Source organism: Capra hircus, chromosome 18 (genome assembly GCF_001704415.2).
Source record: "Capra hircus breed San Clemente chromosome 18, ASM170441v1, whole genome shotgun sequence".
NCBI lineage: Eukaryota > Metazoa > Chordata > Mammalia > Artiodactyla > Bovidae > Capra > Capra hircus.
Window position 1 is genome coordinate 65,584,558 of NC_030825.1, and position 18,145 is coordinate 65,602,702.

Here is an 18,145-nt window from a genome sequence, read left to right on the forward strand (position 1 = left end):
CACCCTCAGCCCTGCCCATCGGGCCGCGGTTGCCGTGGCGACTGTTTGGCGCGAAGGCAGGAGGTTGACGTCAACGGAGCAAACGCGAGGGGCCCTGAGGAAGGGTCTGGAAAGGGGGGGGGGGTGTGTTCGACCCCCACACAAAGAAGTGGGGGGGTCACACGGAGAAAGCCTTACCAACGACTCCCAAATGCAAATCGTCTGAAGAGACCAAACAAACAAACAAACAACCCCGTGCATTTGTCTAAGAAAGTGAAAAGCTGGTGGGCAAAAATATGTATGTTGAAGTTAGAGACAAACGAGAAAGTGGGAGACGAGACTTTCCCGCCTGGGACACACGAAAGACCCGGGGCTAACTTCCCCAATAAACGAAGAACTCTTGGAAACCGATAGCGTACAGACCAAACCGCGCCTGGAAAATGGGCAGAAAGGGAGGACACGGGCGATTCACAGAAAAGCACAAATGGCTGACGGACCTGCGGGACAGAACTCATGACCCGACTGCCAAAGACCGAAAACCCGAGCGCGCGCACTCGCGCGGTGCAGCCGCCGCGCCGCCGCCGCCGGCCCGGGCCACCGCCGTGCAGCCCGGCCGCTGCCGTGCGGGGCGCCCCGCCGCCTGAGGACCTGGGTGCGGCGGGCAACGCGGGCCGCGGGACGGACGACCCCCGAGGACTCGGCCGGCAGTCACACCGGCGGTCCGGCCGAAGCGTGCAGACCCGACCGGTAAGTAGTCCCACTTGTTCGCGTGTTAAGGGCGAACACACACGCGGTTAAACCTCTGGGGAAGCATGCAAGAAACTGTCAGCCGGCCACCGCAGGGGCCACGGGAGTAAAGCGGCGAGGTGCGAGCGAGTCCATGCAGGCGTGCTTAGCGAGCGCCACTTTCTATGAGAAAAAGGCACTCTGTGGAAGCCCCAAACTGTACTGGGGCAAAGCCAGACCGTGCGATTTTATGTGGCCAGTTAAAACGTAAGACTTGAATTTTAAAGGAAAAGATTCATGAGATATAATTAATTACAAAATGTACGTTACCCAAGAGCATAAAGAATAGGATATCCAAAATGAAATTTCGCATTTACACTTCGTAAGTATAAATATTTATCAATCAGTGGTTCCTGGGGATATTGGGAAGCTGCTGACCTGGGGCGGAGGGGCGAGGGGGGCAGTGTCTGAAACCCTCCAAGCCTTCAACAGTCTCCGGTCAGCCAGCAGTGCCACATAAACAGAAAATCTGAATGAAAACGCCTTTGCGCGGCACCCTTGAAACGCACTCCCCAGGAGCATCTACAGGAATTCTAGCGGGACCACTGAGAGTGAATGCGGTCCTAAGCTTAGGGCAGAGGCTTCCAAGTCTGGCCACACACGTCAGCAGCCGCTGGGGGAGCTGTTGGACGCTGCAGGTGCCCAGCGTCCCACAGAGGTGTTTTCCCCAGACCCCGGAGGGGAATTTAAAGTCTGGCTAGGGTCTGGAAGGTGATTTAACACATTCAAGGGCCCTCCATCTCCTCTCTCCTCAAAACCTCTGTCTGCAACACAGGTTCTTGTCTGGATCCCACATCATTCATTCCCATCAGGTAGCACATGGTCTCAGAGCGTCTCCCCTTTCTCAGCACTCCCTTCTGGCACCAGCCAATAAGGCCTTCTTGATGGAGTGGTCTCAGCAGCTTTACTGCACGTTGTCTCCCCTTACCATGCCGCACTGGGGGCTTTCTCCTTTCCACACTCCTGAAACCACTTGGCAATTTCAGCAGTTCCCTATGAGGCCAGGAGACTTGTCCTTAATCTCACTTGATCTTTCAGTAACATTCAACATCCTCATTAAAACAATGGTAATAAAAACTCACACCATCTTATTTTCAGAGATACTACACTGCCCTGGTTTTCCCCTTCTGTTCTCTTAGCTGGCTTCTGCTCCGTTCAAGCTCCCAGTGCTCAGAACTCAGTCACTAGCCTTCTCCCTCACCATCTACTCCCTAGGCAGCATTCTCACCTAGCCGGATGGTTTAAATGCCACCTGCATGCCAACAGCTCCCTCTGGCACAGAAGTCTCTACAGAAGCCCAGTCTCATATACCCAACTAGCTGCTTAACAGTTGAGTGCTCTACCAGGATGTCTAATGGGCAACTCAAAACACTGAAAACAAACAGTAATTTCCCTTTTCCCTGTTTGTATAAACAGCACCAGTTGCAGTAGCCAAAAATCTTACAGTTGTTCTGGATTCCTGGTTCCCTTACTAACAACATTCAGTTCATCAGCAGGTCCCACTGGCTGTACATCCAAGATACACTCCAGACTTGTCCCCTTTTTGCTCTGCATGACAGTCCTAATCATTACCCCCTAGGTATTAGCCTACTCACTTGACCACCTGCTTTGACTTCAAACCCTTCCCCCCAGTATTTTCTAGACAGCATCTCCCTTAACCGTGAGGAAGACATCAGGTGGCAGCTTGAATCGCCTCCTATTCTTGACCCCAATCACACTTCAACATGTCTCAAATCCATACCATGAACAAAGCTAAAAGAGAAGGCATCAATATCTTTTGTCACAGAAGAATGTTAAATATTTGTGCTGTAAAATTTAATGATCTTTTCCTTCGTCTTTCTGCTTTTTTATGCCTTAAGAAACCCCTCTCCACGCTGAAATCATAAAGATACAATACCCTTAAGTTTTAGTTTTTTCAGTTTAGTTTTATGTATGTTCTGTGGTATGGATCTATCGTTTTCTCCTGACATATATGTTTCTGTATGAGTGGACTGTACCTAAACCCTAGTCTGTCACGTAGGTCCATCTGTTTATCTGCGTGCATTAATTATTGGAGCTTTACAATATGTTGATATCTTAAAGGACAATTGCCCTACCTTGTTTTTCAAAAGTGTCTTTGGCTATTCTTAACCCTCGACAATTTACTGAATCCACAAAAAAATTTAAAGAGAACTAAAAACATTTTATCACGACATCTCATCTTTCCCTTTGATCTGTCCTACCTGTTTATTCATGTCTTCTACAGCCGACAACAGTATGTTGTAATTTTTTCCCGTAAAGATCTTGGTTGACTTTCGGAGGTCTTTTTTTCCTGTTACTTACCTAACAGGTTATTTTTTGAGTTAAAACAGTGATAAAGCTTTTTTAAAATAATTTCATATTTACAGAAAAGTTGTGAAGATAATGTAAACATTCCTTACTCAGTCTCCCCTGATGTTAACATCTTACCTAGCTTTGGTACGTGGTCAAATGAAGAAATTATCACTAGTACAAAGCTAGTAATTATACTACAGATTTGCCATAAATGTCTTCCTTCGGTCCCAGGATCCCATCCAGAACACCGCATTACATTTAGTTATGTGCCCTTAGACAACTCGAGGCTGTGACAGATCCTCGGCATCTCCTTGTTTTTCATGACTTTAGCAGTTTTGAGGAGTAGTGGTCAAGTATTTTGTAGAAACTCTCAGTTTGAGTTTGTCTAACAGTTTCTCATGATTTGTCTTGGATTATGGTTTTTGAGAATTATCTGCTATTGCTTTTTATATGTTGATTTTTTTTTTTGGTAAATCCAGTGAATTTGCTGACCTGTCCTTATTAGTTCTAATAGCTTCTCTCAGATTTTCCTGGACGCTTTGAAAATGTTAACCTGTTTATGACAATTTTTAGATTTTTATTGACAATTATATCTCATTTCCATCATAATGCATCCTCTAGGACCTCTGGGGAAATATGGAATAAATCTTGTTCTAGATTTGAAAGGGGATACTTATCTTTTACTATCAAGTAAAAATGTCCACAGTAAGCTTGTTTGCAAAGCCTCTTTATTGGGGATTAAGGAAATTCCCTTTAGTTCTAGTTTTCTAAAACTTTTTTCATGAATACATTTAATTTTTATGTAATGACTTTTCTGTTATCTGTTGGGAAGATTATGTTATATAATCTGTTAATGTGGAGAATTAAGGCAAATTTTCTGATGTTGAAACGTGGCATTTGTAACCCCTACTTGATCATGATAATGAGGGTCTGATTTATATACACATGCAGCAGGATACTACTGAGTTATATTTTACTTTTCGTTTTTGCACCTAAGTTCTTATTCTACTATACTTGTTTCATTTTGGTATCAAGGTTATACTAGCCTTATAAAATTATTTAGATTTTCTTCCTGCTTATATTCTCTATAACAGATCATAAAAAATAGAGTTTCTCATTTTTGAAAGTTTAACATAACTCCCTATAAAATTAAATCTGAGGTCTTTTTGCATGAAATATTTTTTACTTGGTTTCCTTAGTTTTGTACTGTATTTCTGCCTTGTTTTAGTCAATTTAGGTCATTTATATTTTCTAACAAAATCGTCCTCTTTGCTTATTCTTTTACATTTAATTTCTGTTCTCTATTTTATTATTTCCTTTTTTCTCTTTATTGGAGTTTCTTTGCCTAGCATCTTGAGTTGCACATTTAACTTATTTACCTTTAATCTTTCTTAATTTTTAACAGGTACCTTTAAGGCTATTACATTCCTCTCACGTACCACTTGAACCGCATTCCATACATTTCACTGTTGTTTGGGACTATATTCCATTGCTGCAAATAGATTCCCTCTTAGTCACACTAAGGAATGTATTTAGGTTTTCAAGTTCTTTAAAAGTCTTTTGACCATAGATTTCCAATTTAACTATATTATAGCCAAATGATATGGTCTATATGTTATTATTTGATATTTGTTAAAATTTCTTTCGTGATCTTAGGATGTAATCAATTTTTAATTGTTCAGTGTATCAGAAAAGAATAAGCATTCTTTAATTATCAGGTACCAATTTCTATTTATGTCCATAGGATCAAGTTCTGTGTTTACATTTTCAGTATTCTTATTAATTTTCTGTCTGCTTGATATATCAATTCTAAATAATTTTTTTTTAAAAAAAGATCTCCCATTAGCCTATGGCTTCACTCACTGCTCCTGGTAATTCTTTTTAGTTTTTGCTTTATGTATTTCAAGGCCATGTTTTTAGGTAGGAACAAGCTCATGATTTCCTGTAAATCAGATATCAAAGAAATTAATCTTGAAGTCTGCCTTTAATGGGGGAGTTAATCTTCACATTTTATATTCCCGATATACTTGCTTGTTAAATGTGTCTTTTCCTTTGTTCCTTATTTTTTCCTTTCCTGCCTTCTACTGAGTTGATCAAGTTTACTTTTTTTTCTCTTTGCTAATTCGAAAGCTTTCAATTAGACTTGTTATTTTATTGTCTATCTTTAAATTCCTAATCATATACAAGTACTTAGAGTGTAAAATCATAAAGGAACCTGGCATACCTTAGCAATTCATTTAATTTCTCATTCCCACTTTCCTGGTTATTGTCTAGAATTTTAGCTACATATTTTTAAAACAAACCCAAAGCACAATTTTTGCAGCCAACGATTAATTATGCTTACTGATAATTTATTCTCGTTTCCTGAATTTTACTCCTCTCTAGGTTCTTTTTTCCCCCCTCATTGTAATAAATCCTTAAGTAAGCCTTTTAGTGTAGGGGGTAGTCTATTTGTGTCTCTAAAAATGGCTTTCAGATATTTTTTGAATGGCAGTTTCCTTAGGCGTGGAATTGCAAAGTGACCCTTCTCTTCCCTTGTTTTGAAGACCTTATTCTGTTGCCGGCAGCATCTAACATGGCTGATGGGGTTTGCTGTGATCTAAATGTTCCTAATAGCACTGGTGTTTTCCTCTGTGGCTTTCCAAACTGTGTTATGTATGGATCTATTTTCGTTTCTCCTGCTCAGAAACTGTGTGGCCAACGAAGGTCTTTCTGCCATTCTGCAGAATTCTTGGCCAGCCTCTCTTGGCCAATGTAGCTTTCCTGCCATTTCAACTTCATGCTCTTCCCGACCTATTAGCGTATATTTGCCCTCTCAGTCTGTCCTTTGTTTACAGTCTCTGTTTTTCATCTACTTTTCTGGGTTGCTTTCTGAGTAACTCCTCTTTTAAACTGCATCCAATATAGTGTTTACCTTGATGTGTTTTACAGTGGCCTTTTTTTTTTTTTCAAGTTTAAGAATTTTAATCAGTACTTTTTTTATATCCACCTTTCTCAAGTGGATGAACATTGTATGAATACTATTCTTTATCTTTCAAGAATCTTAAAGTTACACTGAAATTATTAGAATTGCATTTTATCAGGAATGAATTTATCCTGACAGCTGATTTTGTTGTCTTGCTTATTGTAAGTTTTCCTATGTTTAACTCAGTGTTTTATAATTTTAATTTCTAAGTGCTTCGTAGAACACTTAGCTATCACCCCTGACCCCACCTGTCTCTTCCCTCCATATCTAGCTTTTTTTCCTTTTTTCGTTTGTGTCTTCTTTGTTGTGAGAAAGTTAGTCCTGAGACAAGTTAAATGGGGGCTCTGTGCCATGTGATAAAGGGGTATGTTAGTCACTGAGCAAAATTTAAGCTCAGGCTGGGTCCACTCTACATGGCCATGTTTTCACTCCTGCCACTGCTCTTAATGTAAGTTGAAGCCCTGAGTAACTATTACTGGCTTTTTTTCAGTCTCATTTCATGTCAGGAGACTCATCCCAGCCCGTTTGACGCAATGAGCCTGGGAGCACTTCTGGACCTTGTTACTCCACAGCAGTCAAATTGTTAACCATCTCTATCTAAAGATCAGAAGTCCAACGGGTTCAGCTCTTCAACCCCACAGATCCTTGTTTTTCTGTTCAGTTTTTTACCCATACAAATGTCATACACTTCTGGATCACTGCAAGTTATATTAAAAAGAGGTTGAAGTGTGACTGCACCACTCACAGCACCATCTCAATCAAAATTATTATCCTTTTTTTGGTTGGAGGCGGGTATACTGCCTGGCAGGTGGGATCTTAGTTCCCCAACCAGAGATCAAACCCACATCCTTTGCATTGGAAATGCAAAGTCTTAGCCACTGAACTGCCAGGGAAAGCTCCAAAATTCTGTTTTCTAAACTATCTACAGCAGTTCTCACTTCTTTCCCAAGTGTACAGTGGGGTTTCCCTGAGGCTGTATGGCGTGTGGTATCTCGACCGAGTGAATGCTGAAGCAGTTGAGACTCTAGCTGTTTTCATTCAAGCCAGTTGTTAAAGAGATATGTAAAGATGTAAAACAATGCCACTCTTCTCAGTAGTCTTTTGCTTCGGGAATTATCAACATTAAATTTAAAAAAAGGTTGCTTATATTAACATGTAATAAACTTACTACCTATTTTAATTAACATACATTTAAAATTTTAATTTCTACAATTACATATATTGATAGGTGTAATCCACATGAGCAAAAATTCTTTGTGGAGTCCTTAATCATTTTCAAGAGTGTAAATGGGTCTTGAGAAAAAAAAAAAAAAGTTTGACAACCCCTGGTTGTCAAATCTTTAACAGATTGGGTGATCTGGGTATTATGATCCCATGACTTTGCACAGAGTTTAGTACATGGTTAAGTCGCTCAATGAATGCTTACTCATCCATTCTTTAACAAATATTTGAGTGCCATATATATATATATATGGACCAGTGGTAGGCCAGGTTCTGGCTCAGTGCAATTAAATTCAAAATAGCCCCTGCCCTAAGTCATTTATTTGATAAGTATGTCTTTAAGCTTCAGTCTAGCTGGCAAGATACATAAAGTTGAAAAAATAAACCTTTAAAACTTGCAGTGAGGAGTCTGAAGAAAAAAAACAGGCAGCTGCAATGAGGTGGAGAGGAGGGTAGGTGTTTGTATGGTGGTTAAATAGAGGAGTCAGGGAAGCCTTCTCTGAAGAAGAGAAGCTAAAACTAAACTGTGAGAAAGAGCTAGCCCTGGGAAGAGCAAGGGGGGAATATTCTAGACAGATAAAATAGCAATATATAAAGACTAAAAAGGAAAAAAAAAAAAGAACAGACATCAGAATGCCTGGAGGATAGCAAGAAGGGAGTAGAGGGGAGTAAAATGAGGTTTTACAGGTGTGCAAAAGCCAGTTCTTTAGGAACTGGAGGCCAAGATAAAGATCTTGAATTTGATCCAAAAGGTGATATGGAGTCATTAAAGATGTTTAAATAAGGTCTGACATAATCCATAGAAAGATGATTCATGTTGCTGTGTGGAGAACTAGGGGACTAGAGATTGAAGAGAGGAGGCCTGTGGACCGGTTAGGAGGCAGGATGACAGTACTCTGAACCAGCAGGATGGCAGTGGAGATAAGGAGAAGTGGACAAATACAACAGGTGTTTTGGAGACAAAATAGACAAACCCTGCTGATAATTTGTGTATTTGTGGCAAAGGAAAAAAACATCGCAAATGATTCCTGTATTTTTGGTTTGAGCGGCTGGGTAGATGGAAGTGTTATTTAGTGAGTCGTTGAGTCACAGGTTTGGGCAGGGGAAGAGCAGAAAACCCAGAGCTCTCTTTTTGATGTGTTACGTTTGAATTGCTTACCCTCAAGCAAGTGGAGATGTTGAGCTAGGTACTCTGGAGAGGTCTGCTAGAGCTCTGACTCTGGAAGCTGTGAAGTGAACACCGTACTCTGTACTCTACAAAAAAAAATTCCAGACTATGTTCTTCAGTGTTTACTTCTCCTGCATATTCAGAGCTGGACAGGTAATTATCTTAGTATACAAATTTGTATAAGGTTCCTCAGTAATGCAAATCTAACCAATTTTCTTTGAGAGTGAACTTAATTTTTTAACCCCCTCTAGGAATTTCAAGACTACAGAAAACCAAATATTCACATAAAGACAACCAACTCTATCACAAAAACTGCTTCTAAATTCAATCAACTATCTTATGTATAGTTATTAAACAGTTAACTATACATAAGATTAAAGACAGGCAAAGGAGAACCCTGTCGCAAATCTGATTAACAGAGAAAAATTCAGTGTCAAATCTGGCTGATGGTGTTAAGATTCGGAACTATGAGAGTTTCTGTAGGCCAGGAAGGATCGCCTACCCACAGTTCTGCTCACACACCCCTGTCCAAGAGGGCACCAGGCGCCTTCTCTCACAGGAAGCAGAAGCACTCAGAGTCAAGTTATCACATGCCAAACAAAATACTTATTTAAAAAATACAAGGTTATTCACATACTTTTTTCTCCTATTGGTTTGCCAGGCAGAAAGCTCTAATCCGGAACTGGCAAAATGGCAGACACTCATTTATTCAACCATTCAATAAACAGGTATTATCAAACACATCCAGACACTGGGGATAAAATGATAAAGGAGATGCAGTTGGTGCTCTCACTGGGGTGTATGGTTCACAGATGACACCAAACAACTATAAGCAGCCACATAAGCAAGCAGTAAACGTGATGACAACACACTGTGCTGTAAGCATGTGTCTGAGGGAGTCTGACCTGGGCCAGGTGCTGAGGAAGAGCACTGCACGTCTAATAAACAGCAGGTACAAAGGTTAGGAGGCAGAGAGGAGTACGGAGAACCGTGCAGCTAGAATACAGAATGGCTTAGGACAGAGGGGGGAGAGAGAAGTCGGACCTTGCAAGGCCTTGGAGGCCACGTAAGGACTGGAGATCCCTGACGATCACAATCTCTAGCTTACCACAAAAATTCCCCCCAGAGGGACCAGCCAGCACTCAGATCTCACTCAAGTCTCCCCAAAAGTGGCATGACTTCCACGCACACTCACATGTCAACACCTGACGATGTGATGAGAATGGTATGCAGAGGTGATCTGGCTTCTACAATGCAGGTTGTCAGCCCAGGAGAGAACACACTCTTATCTGGTTCATTTTGCCAAAGGCCCACCAAAATAAATCTGAAGAGAACAGGAAAAAGACCATCATTGACATAAAAGTAAAACATGAATCAGAAAGCAGGAAAACAGCTGGAGATTAGAGAAACATTTTATAAATTCTACATATTTCACATAATAGAAACTTCCACAGCCATTAAAAAGAAAGGATGAGAAATACCTTATGGAATGATCTCCGATACACTGTTAAGTGAAAGTCAAGGTGCTGAACACTGAATACAATATGCTTCATTTGTTAAACAAAGAGGCAAACTGTATATATATTTGCTTCAATATACATGAAATAAGTTTGGAAAGAAAATACACAAAACTAGTGACGCTGGTTATCTACAGGGAGGGAAACTGGTGCTGAGAGAAGGGATGTGGGAAGGAAATTTTCACCGTATACCCTTTCTCCTTTTTTGAATTTTGAGCCACACAAATAAATTATGTATTAAAAGTTAAAGCAAACATGTTACTATTAACCAAGGTTTTAGACAAATGGTATGAAAATTTTAATGAAAATGAACATTGTCAAGGAAAATGCTGCTGCTGCTGCTAAGTCGCTTCAGTCGTGTCTAACTCTGTGCGACCCTATAGACAGCAGCCCACCAGGCTCCTCTGTCCACGGGATTCTCTAGGCAAGAATACTAGAGTGGTTTGCCATTTCCTTCTCCAGTCAAGGAAAATAAGAATTACTAAAACTGACTACCAAAGGAATAGGAAAAAAATCAGGAGAAATCTTACAAAGAATTCCTATGCGCTAAGACTCTCTACTTCATAATTTCTATGCAAAGAGCTGACTCATTGGAAAAGACCCTGATGCTGGGAAAGACTGAAGTCAAAATGAGAAGGGGTGGCAGAGGATGAGATAGTTGGATGGCATCACCAACTCAATGGACATGAATTTGAGCAAGCTCTGGGAGATAGTGAAGGACAGGGAAGCCCAGCGTTGTGTATAATCCATGGGGTCGGAAAGAGTCGGACATGACTGAGCGACTGAACAAGACTCTCTACATTTTAATAGCCTAGCACGACGATTTTCAATCTCACAGTCTCTATGAGATTAAAAACTAATATTTATTTAGCACTTCCTGTATGCAGGATACAGCAGAAAACATTATATGTATTTGCAGCTCCTCCTTATTGAGATATAGGTGACCTCATGACCTGTTTTACATGTGAGCAAAGTGAAGGTCATGGAGTCTTACTCCAACTTCCAAAGCCAGCAAATGACTGCAGAGTCAGACTTCAACCACTGTGCTAATATAATTTTATGCTAACAAATTGGAAAAGCTTAAAGGAATGCATCACTTTCTAGGGGAAGCAGAAATTATTTGAAATCTCAGTTTGACTGGACCTGTCCTTCAAATGCTCAAGGAGCAAATTATTCTTAGTTTGTACACATTGTTTCAGAGCATTTAAAAAGACAGAAGGCTTGCCAGTTTATTCAACTAAATTAGAAGAGTGGCCTCCAAGAACAAATTTTTTACAATAAAATGGCTATCTTGTATGAGGTATTTGCTCTATGTCAAGTTTTAGGAGTCAAGTTCTTTAAAAATGATCTGGGTGCTGCTTAGAAAACAGTCTGGCAGTTCCTTAAGCGGTTAAACAGTTACCAAAAGATCCAGAAATTCCTTTTCTGGGTGAAATAAAAACATATATTCACATAAAGTCTTGTACATGAATGTTCACAGCAGCAGTATCACAAGAGTGATACTGAAGTTTCCACTTCAAAAAGTGGAAATAACTGCCCATCATTTGATGGACCCACTGTTTGATGATGCTGTGAAAGTGCTGCACTCAATATGCCAGCAAATTTGGAAAACTCAGCAATGGCCACAGCACTGGAAAAGGTCAGTTTTCATTCCAATCCCAAAGAAAGGCAATGCCAAAGAATGCTCAAACTACCGCACAATTGCACTCATCTTACATGCTAGTAAAGTAATGCTCAAAATTCTCCAAGCCAGGCTTCAGCAATACGTGAACCGTGAACTCCCTGATGTTCAAGCTAGTTTTAGAAAAGGCAGAGGAACCAGAGATCAAATTGCCAACATCCACTGGATATTGGAAAAAGCAAGTGAGTTCTAGAAAATCATCTATTTCTGCTTTATTGACTATGCCAAAGCCTTTGACTGTGTGGATCACAATAAACTGTGGAAAATTCTGAGAGATGGGAATATCAGACCACCTAACCTGCCTCTTGAGAAATCTGTATGCAGGTCAGGAAGCAACAGTTAGAACTGGACATGGAACAACAGACTGGTTCCAAATAGGAAAAGGAGTACGTCAAGGCTGTATATTGTCAGTCTGCTTATTTAACTTCTATGCAGAGTACATCATGAGAAACGCTGGACTGGAAGAAACACAGGCTGGAATCAAGATTGCTGGGAGAAATATCAATAACCTCAGATATGCAGATGACACCACCCTTATGGCAGAAAGTGAAGAGGAGCTAAAAAGCCTCTTGATGAAAGTGAAAGAGGAGAGTGAAAAAGTTGGCTTAAAGTTCAACATTCAGAAAACGAAGATCATGGCATCTGGTTCCATCACTTCATGGGAAATAGATGGGGAAACAGGGGAAACAGTGGAAACAGTGTCAGACTTTATTTTTTTGGGCTCCAAAATCACTGCAGATGGTGACTGCAGCCATGAAATTAAAAGACGCTTACTCCTTGGAAGGAAAGTTATGACCAACCTAGATAGTATATTCAAAAGCAGAGACATTACTTTGCAGACTAAGGTCCGTCTAGTCAAGGCTATGGTTTTTCCAGTGGTCATGTCTGGATGTGAGAGTTGGACTGTGAAGAAGGCTGAGTGCCGAAGAACTGATGCTTTTGAGCTGTGGTGTTGGAGAAGACTCTTGAGGGTCCCTTGCATTGCAAGGAGATCCAACCAGTCCATTCTAAAGGAGACCAGCCCTGGGATTTCTTTGGAAGGAATGATGCTAAAGCTGAAGCTCCAGTACTTTGGCCACCTGATGCAGAGTTGACTCATTGGAAAAGACTCTGATGCTGGGAGGGATTGGGGGCAGGAGGAGAAGGGGATGACCGAGGATGAGATGGCTGATGGCATCACCGACTCGATGGACATGAGTCTGAGTGAACTCCAGGAGATGGTGATGGACAGGGAGGCCTGGCGTGCTGTGATTCATGGCGTCGCAAAGAGTCAGACATGACTGAGCGACTGAACTGTTTGATAAATGGATAAATAAAAGGTGGTATATCCATACAACAGAGTATTTGGCAATAAAAAATGAAGTACTGATACATGCTACAGCATTGATGAACCTGGAAAACATTACGCTAATTGAAAGGAAACAGTCATAAAGGCCCACAATATCGTATGATTCCATTCATATGAAATGTCCAGAATAGGCACAGACAGACAGAAAGTAGATTAACAGTTGCCTAGGGCTAGGGCAGAGGGGAATGAAGAGTGAGGATTTCTTTTTAGGGTAATGAAAATGTTTTAAAATTGATTTTGATTATGGTTACACAATTCTGAATGTATTAAATACCAGTGAAGTGGGTGAACTTTATGGTAGTGAATTAATTACATCTAGATGAAACTGTTATTTAAAAAAATGCATCTGGGTGAGTGCTCCCAATAGTCTTAATGAAACTAGAACTGATATACTTGTTTTATAGATGGGAAATCTGTAGCTCAGAGAGAATGACATTTACTCAAGTTCATAATCTGGTTGAGAGAGTCAAGACTCAAACCTCGGTCTTTCTGTCTACAGTGCTCGCTACTTCCCAACACAATTCTATGCAAATAAAGTGAGAATCTTCAAGAAATAGCCCCCTTGTTGAGAAACATAAACTCGTGGCTAACAGGTTCACAAGGGCAATCTCCTAAGAACAAAAAATTCCTACAATATTATCAAACATTCCAAACCTAGAGTGAGAGAGAAGGCTGCCCATTAAAAAGCTAGCAAGTGGTTTTCCATCTCAAATAGGTCTGACTTTAATAAGAGTGCCCTGGAGGACAACAAAAGTAATAGCTGTCATTTATTAAACTTTTACAACAGGCAAGGCCTGGCACCAAGCACTTTATATGCATTGGTATGTTTAATCTTTACAGCAACTCTGTGAAATAGATACTATTATTATCCAAGTTTCCTAGATCAGCTGTGGGAGGTGGGTAGATTGTCTCAGGTTACATGCTAGTGGATGGTGGTCAGGAATCAAATCCAGATCTTCGAGACACCCAAGCTCTCACCACCAAATATACTTCTGTGCTATGAAATTTGAAAGCCATAATGAAATGGGTCATTCTTGAGAAGAAGGCAGATAATAAAAACTTGGCAAATATCAAGGGAGCGCTTTCTTCAGAAAGTGCCCTAAGCCCTTGCCATTTACCAGCAACTTTCTTCTCACTTCCAAGGAACAAATCCTATGCTTTATAAATTGTACCATTTCAGAGGAAAGAGGCAAAAGTCTTTCATTTTAACAACACAGCACAGGAGTTTTTAACCCCAAATACATCTTATTGTGAAATAGTAACAGCTAATATTAATTGAGAATTTATATGTGTCAGAAATTTCTCTAAGTGTTTCATTAAGTGTTAGCTTACTTGGTATTCAAGACAATTGTCTGAAGTGGGTACTATTACAGTCCCTATCTTAGGGATTAGTTAAGAGAGGCACAGAGGTTGGGTGACCAGTGCAAAGTCACACAGCTAATAAACGGCTGGGATTGAAACCCAGGTCATCTAGCTCCAGCCTCTACCACATACTCCATTTGACGGATTCTCAGAAAATAGAGATGATAGAGCTAGTATGTGATTCATTAGATGCCCAGCAGTGTGCACAATACAGTATGTATTGTATCAGCCTAACAACTTGAGGAGGCACATATGTTAGCAGAATACCTATTTGCAAGATGAGGAACATGAGGCTTAGAGTGCTGGTTAGCTTGCCCAAATACATCCAGTTAATACAGATCAGAACCAAGTCTTTTTCACTCCGTATCATACCACTATTCATTACGTCAGGCCAAATTTGGACACAAAATAGTTGAATGAAGTAGTTAATTGATTGGAAAAAAATCAAAATAATACTTTGTGACACATGAAAATGGTATGCAATCCAAATTTCAGTGTTCATAAACACAGTTTTATTGGACACAGCCACATCCATGTTGACATACTTTCCATGGCAGCTTTCACACTACAGTGGCTCAGCTAAGTAATTCTGAAAGATACCACATATCCCACAAAGCCTGACATAGTTACTGTTTGGCCCTTAACAGAAAAGATTTATGGACCCTCATTCTTTTTGGTATTAAAACTCTTAGTGAAAAATGGAGGGGGAGTATATAAAAAGTACTCCCTCAAAGGAAGAAAAAGCATGCCTTTAAAGGGTGACTGGAGTAGGAATGGAAACTTCCTTCCAAACTTTCAAGGAACAAATTTCTATTTTCCATAATGCATTCCAAGGCCTCAAAAACAGTGGAGGACGTCCCAGTTCCTTTTAATGACTGGTTCATAAAAGTTTACAATCCCTAAGCTGTTTTAATTGGAAAGAACTCTGCCTAATGAAAATAACAACAGCTGACAGTCACAGAACTTTTGATTCCAGGTGCTTTGCTAAATAGAAGATTTCCATCTAATCCTCAACTAGGGAAAGCAGGGTACCATTATTATCCAATTCTGTGGATGAATTGGAGACTCAGAGGTTAAGCACATTGGCCAAGGTGCTAAAGTTGATAAGAGCTCAGGCCTCTAACCCTTGCTTCAGTCTTCAGACCTCACTCTTAACAGGACACCATTTAATTTTAACCTGGTCTGCAAATATTGAGGAAATGCACACTTTCCTGAGGAAAAAAAAAAAAAAAGTACCAAAACTACAAAAATAAACTTGGTTGGGGGGAGTGGGGGACAGTATATAGAAGCTTCCTACCGACTCCCAGGGCTTCCTGGTGACCTGTATGGTAAAGAATCTGCCTGCAATGCAGGAGACCAGGGTTCGATCCCTGGGTCGGGAAGATCCCCTGCAGAAGGGCATGGCAATCCACTTCAGCATTCTTGCCTGGAGAATTCCATGGACAGAAGAGCCTGGCAGGCTACAGTCTATGGGGTTGCAGAGTCAGCCACAACTGAGTGACTTTCACTACCACTACCGACTCCCAGGGAACAAATAATTATGTGCCACAAATTGATTTGAGGGTGTGGAGAGAAGTGAGCCCTTCTTCACTGTTGGTAGGAATGTAAATTGGTGCAGCCACTAAGGAGAACAGCATAGAGATTTCTTTAAAAATTAAAAACAGAGCGACCATATGAGCCTACAATCCCACTCCTCGGCACATATCTGGAGAAAACACATGGTATTAAAGGATACCCGCACCCCCAGCACCCACAGCGTTCACTGCAGCACTGTTTACGACAGCTAAGACATGGAAGCAATCTAAATGTCCACCCAGAAATGAACAGATGAAGAAAACGTGGTGCGTATATGCAACGGAATATCACTCAGCCATTAAAAAATAAAATAACGACATTTGCAACAAATGAATGGACCTAGAGATTGTCATACGGAGGGAAGGAACTCAGAGAAGGAGAACTATCATCTTATCGCTTGTATGTGGAATCTAAAAAATAAAATTACAAATAAGCTTATCTACAAAACAGACACAGAGAAGGAACTTACGATTACCAGTAGGGAAGTCACGGGGTCGGGGATAGTTAGGGAGTTTGGGATTAACATTTACACATTACTATATTTAAAACGGATAATCAACAAGGACCTACTGCATAGCATGGGGAACTCTGCTCAATATCATGGAACAACCTAAATGGGAAAAGACTTTGAAAAAGAACAGGTACATGTGTCTGTATAACTGAATCACTCTGCTGTACACCTAAAACTAACACAACATTGTTAATCAACTATACTCCAATAGAAAATAAAAAGTTTAAAAAAAAGGCTTCTCAACCAGTGTTATACCCTAGCTGAGCAGGTTGCGATAGCACCCATCTGTTGACTCACCGTCCTCTCTCCCCTCGAAAGGAACCCCTGTAAGATAAGGAGAGTTAACATTTTCAGCTGGACTGTGTCAGGGCCCTCACTGTTCTAAGACTTTCTATGCAGTAATTCATCTAACCTAGGAAAGATTATTTCCTGCAGACTGAGAACCACAGAGACTGAATGGCTGTTCAAAGTCTCACAACTAACAAGTTAGAAAAGCTGGCCCCAAAGCCAAGTCAGGCAGCAAAGTCAGCATCCTCAACAGATTCCCTACCATTCCATGGTAATAAATCTCAAAATCTTAATCAAACATGTTCGACCCAGGGAAAAGAGAAATTGGAAAAACTGAGCCAAACTTATGGCAGGGGTTGTGGGGGCAACAGCATTCCTATAGTGCCCAGTCAGCTGACCTCACAAATTATCTAAACTCCCAGCAGAGCAGTTCTGAACCAAAACCATCTGACTTCCCAACTCTTGATAAAGAGACTTCAAAAGCCTTATGGTAAGTTTAAGAAGCCAGCCGCAAAATACCACATACTGTACCATTTCATTTTCATGAAACTTCCAGAAAAGGGAAATCTAAAGAGACAAAGTAAACTCATGGTTCCTCAGTGGTAGGAGCCACCACTGACTGCAAATGGGCGGGACCGAATTTTCAGGGGTGATGGAAATGTTCTAAAGCTAGCAGCGGGGCCTGCACAACTCCTTAGAGAAGTCAAAGTCGCTCAATCGTGTCCATCTCTTTGCGACCCCATGGACTATACAGTCCATGGAATTCTCCAGGCCAGAATACTGGAGGGGGTAGCCTATCCCTTCTCCAGGGGATCTTCCCAACATAGCGATCGACCAGGTCTCCCGCTTCGCAGGCGGATTCTTTACCAGCTGAGCCACCAGGGAAGCCCGGCACAACTCCTTAATTGTGCTTTAAAATAAAAGAAAAAAAAGTTGAGTTGAACACTTACAGTGTTACCCACTGTACGTTTTAAGGTACGTAAATTTATGTCTCAAAAAAGCTGTTTAAAAGACAAGAGGCTGGCTCTTCCGACAACCGATTCCTAATCGAAGGCAGTTTCCTAGACTCCAAGCTTCCTCTATTCAAGTCAGTGGTAGTCACGGGAAAGCCCACATTCAGAGAAAACACGGGGGTGCCACAGAGGTAGGGAGCGGGCCCCGGACTTGCGGAGCTCTTCCTGGAAGGTTTTTCGCTGTTCTAAGAAACCTGGCGGCGAGGCTGGAGGTCTTCGGCGGGCCCGGCCAACAAGCAGCCCCGCAGCGCGGAGAGGCAAAGGGAACCGAGGTTGTGCGGGAACCGCCGAATGCCTCATTCCAGACGGCCGGAGTGCAGCGCGGGGCCTGACGAGGACGCCCGGAGAGTCTCCGCAAGGGAGGGAAAAACCGACGTCCCGAGGGGCTCCACGACCCGAGCCCACCGACCTCGTAGCC

General features: G+C 41.3%; 1 protein-coding gene across 1 annotated transcript in view; it reads left to right on the forward strand.

Annotated features, from left to right (window-relative positions):
* Positions 75–18,145, forward strand: part of LOC108638130 — a 77,864-nt gene continuing 59,793 nt past the window's right edge. Inside the window, exon 1 of the mRNA XM_018063499.1 lies at positions 75–726. Coding sequence (XP_017918988.1) covers positions 493–726 — 234 coding nt within the window. The 5' untranslated portion in view covers positions 75–492. The remainder of the gene's footprint in view (positions 727–18,145) is intronic.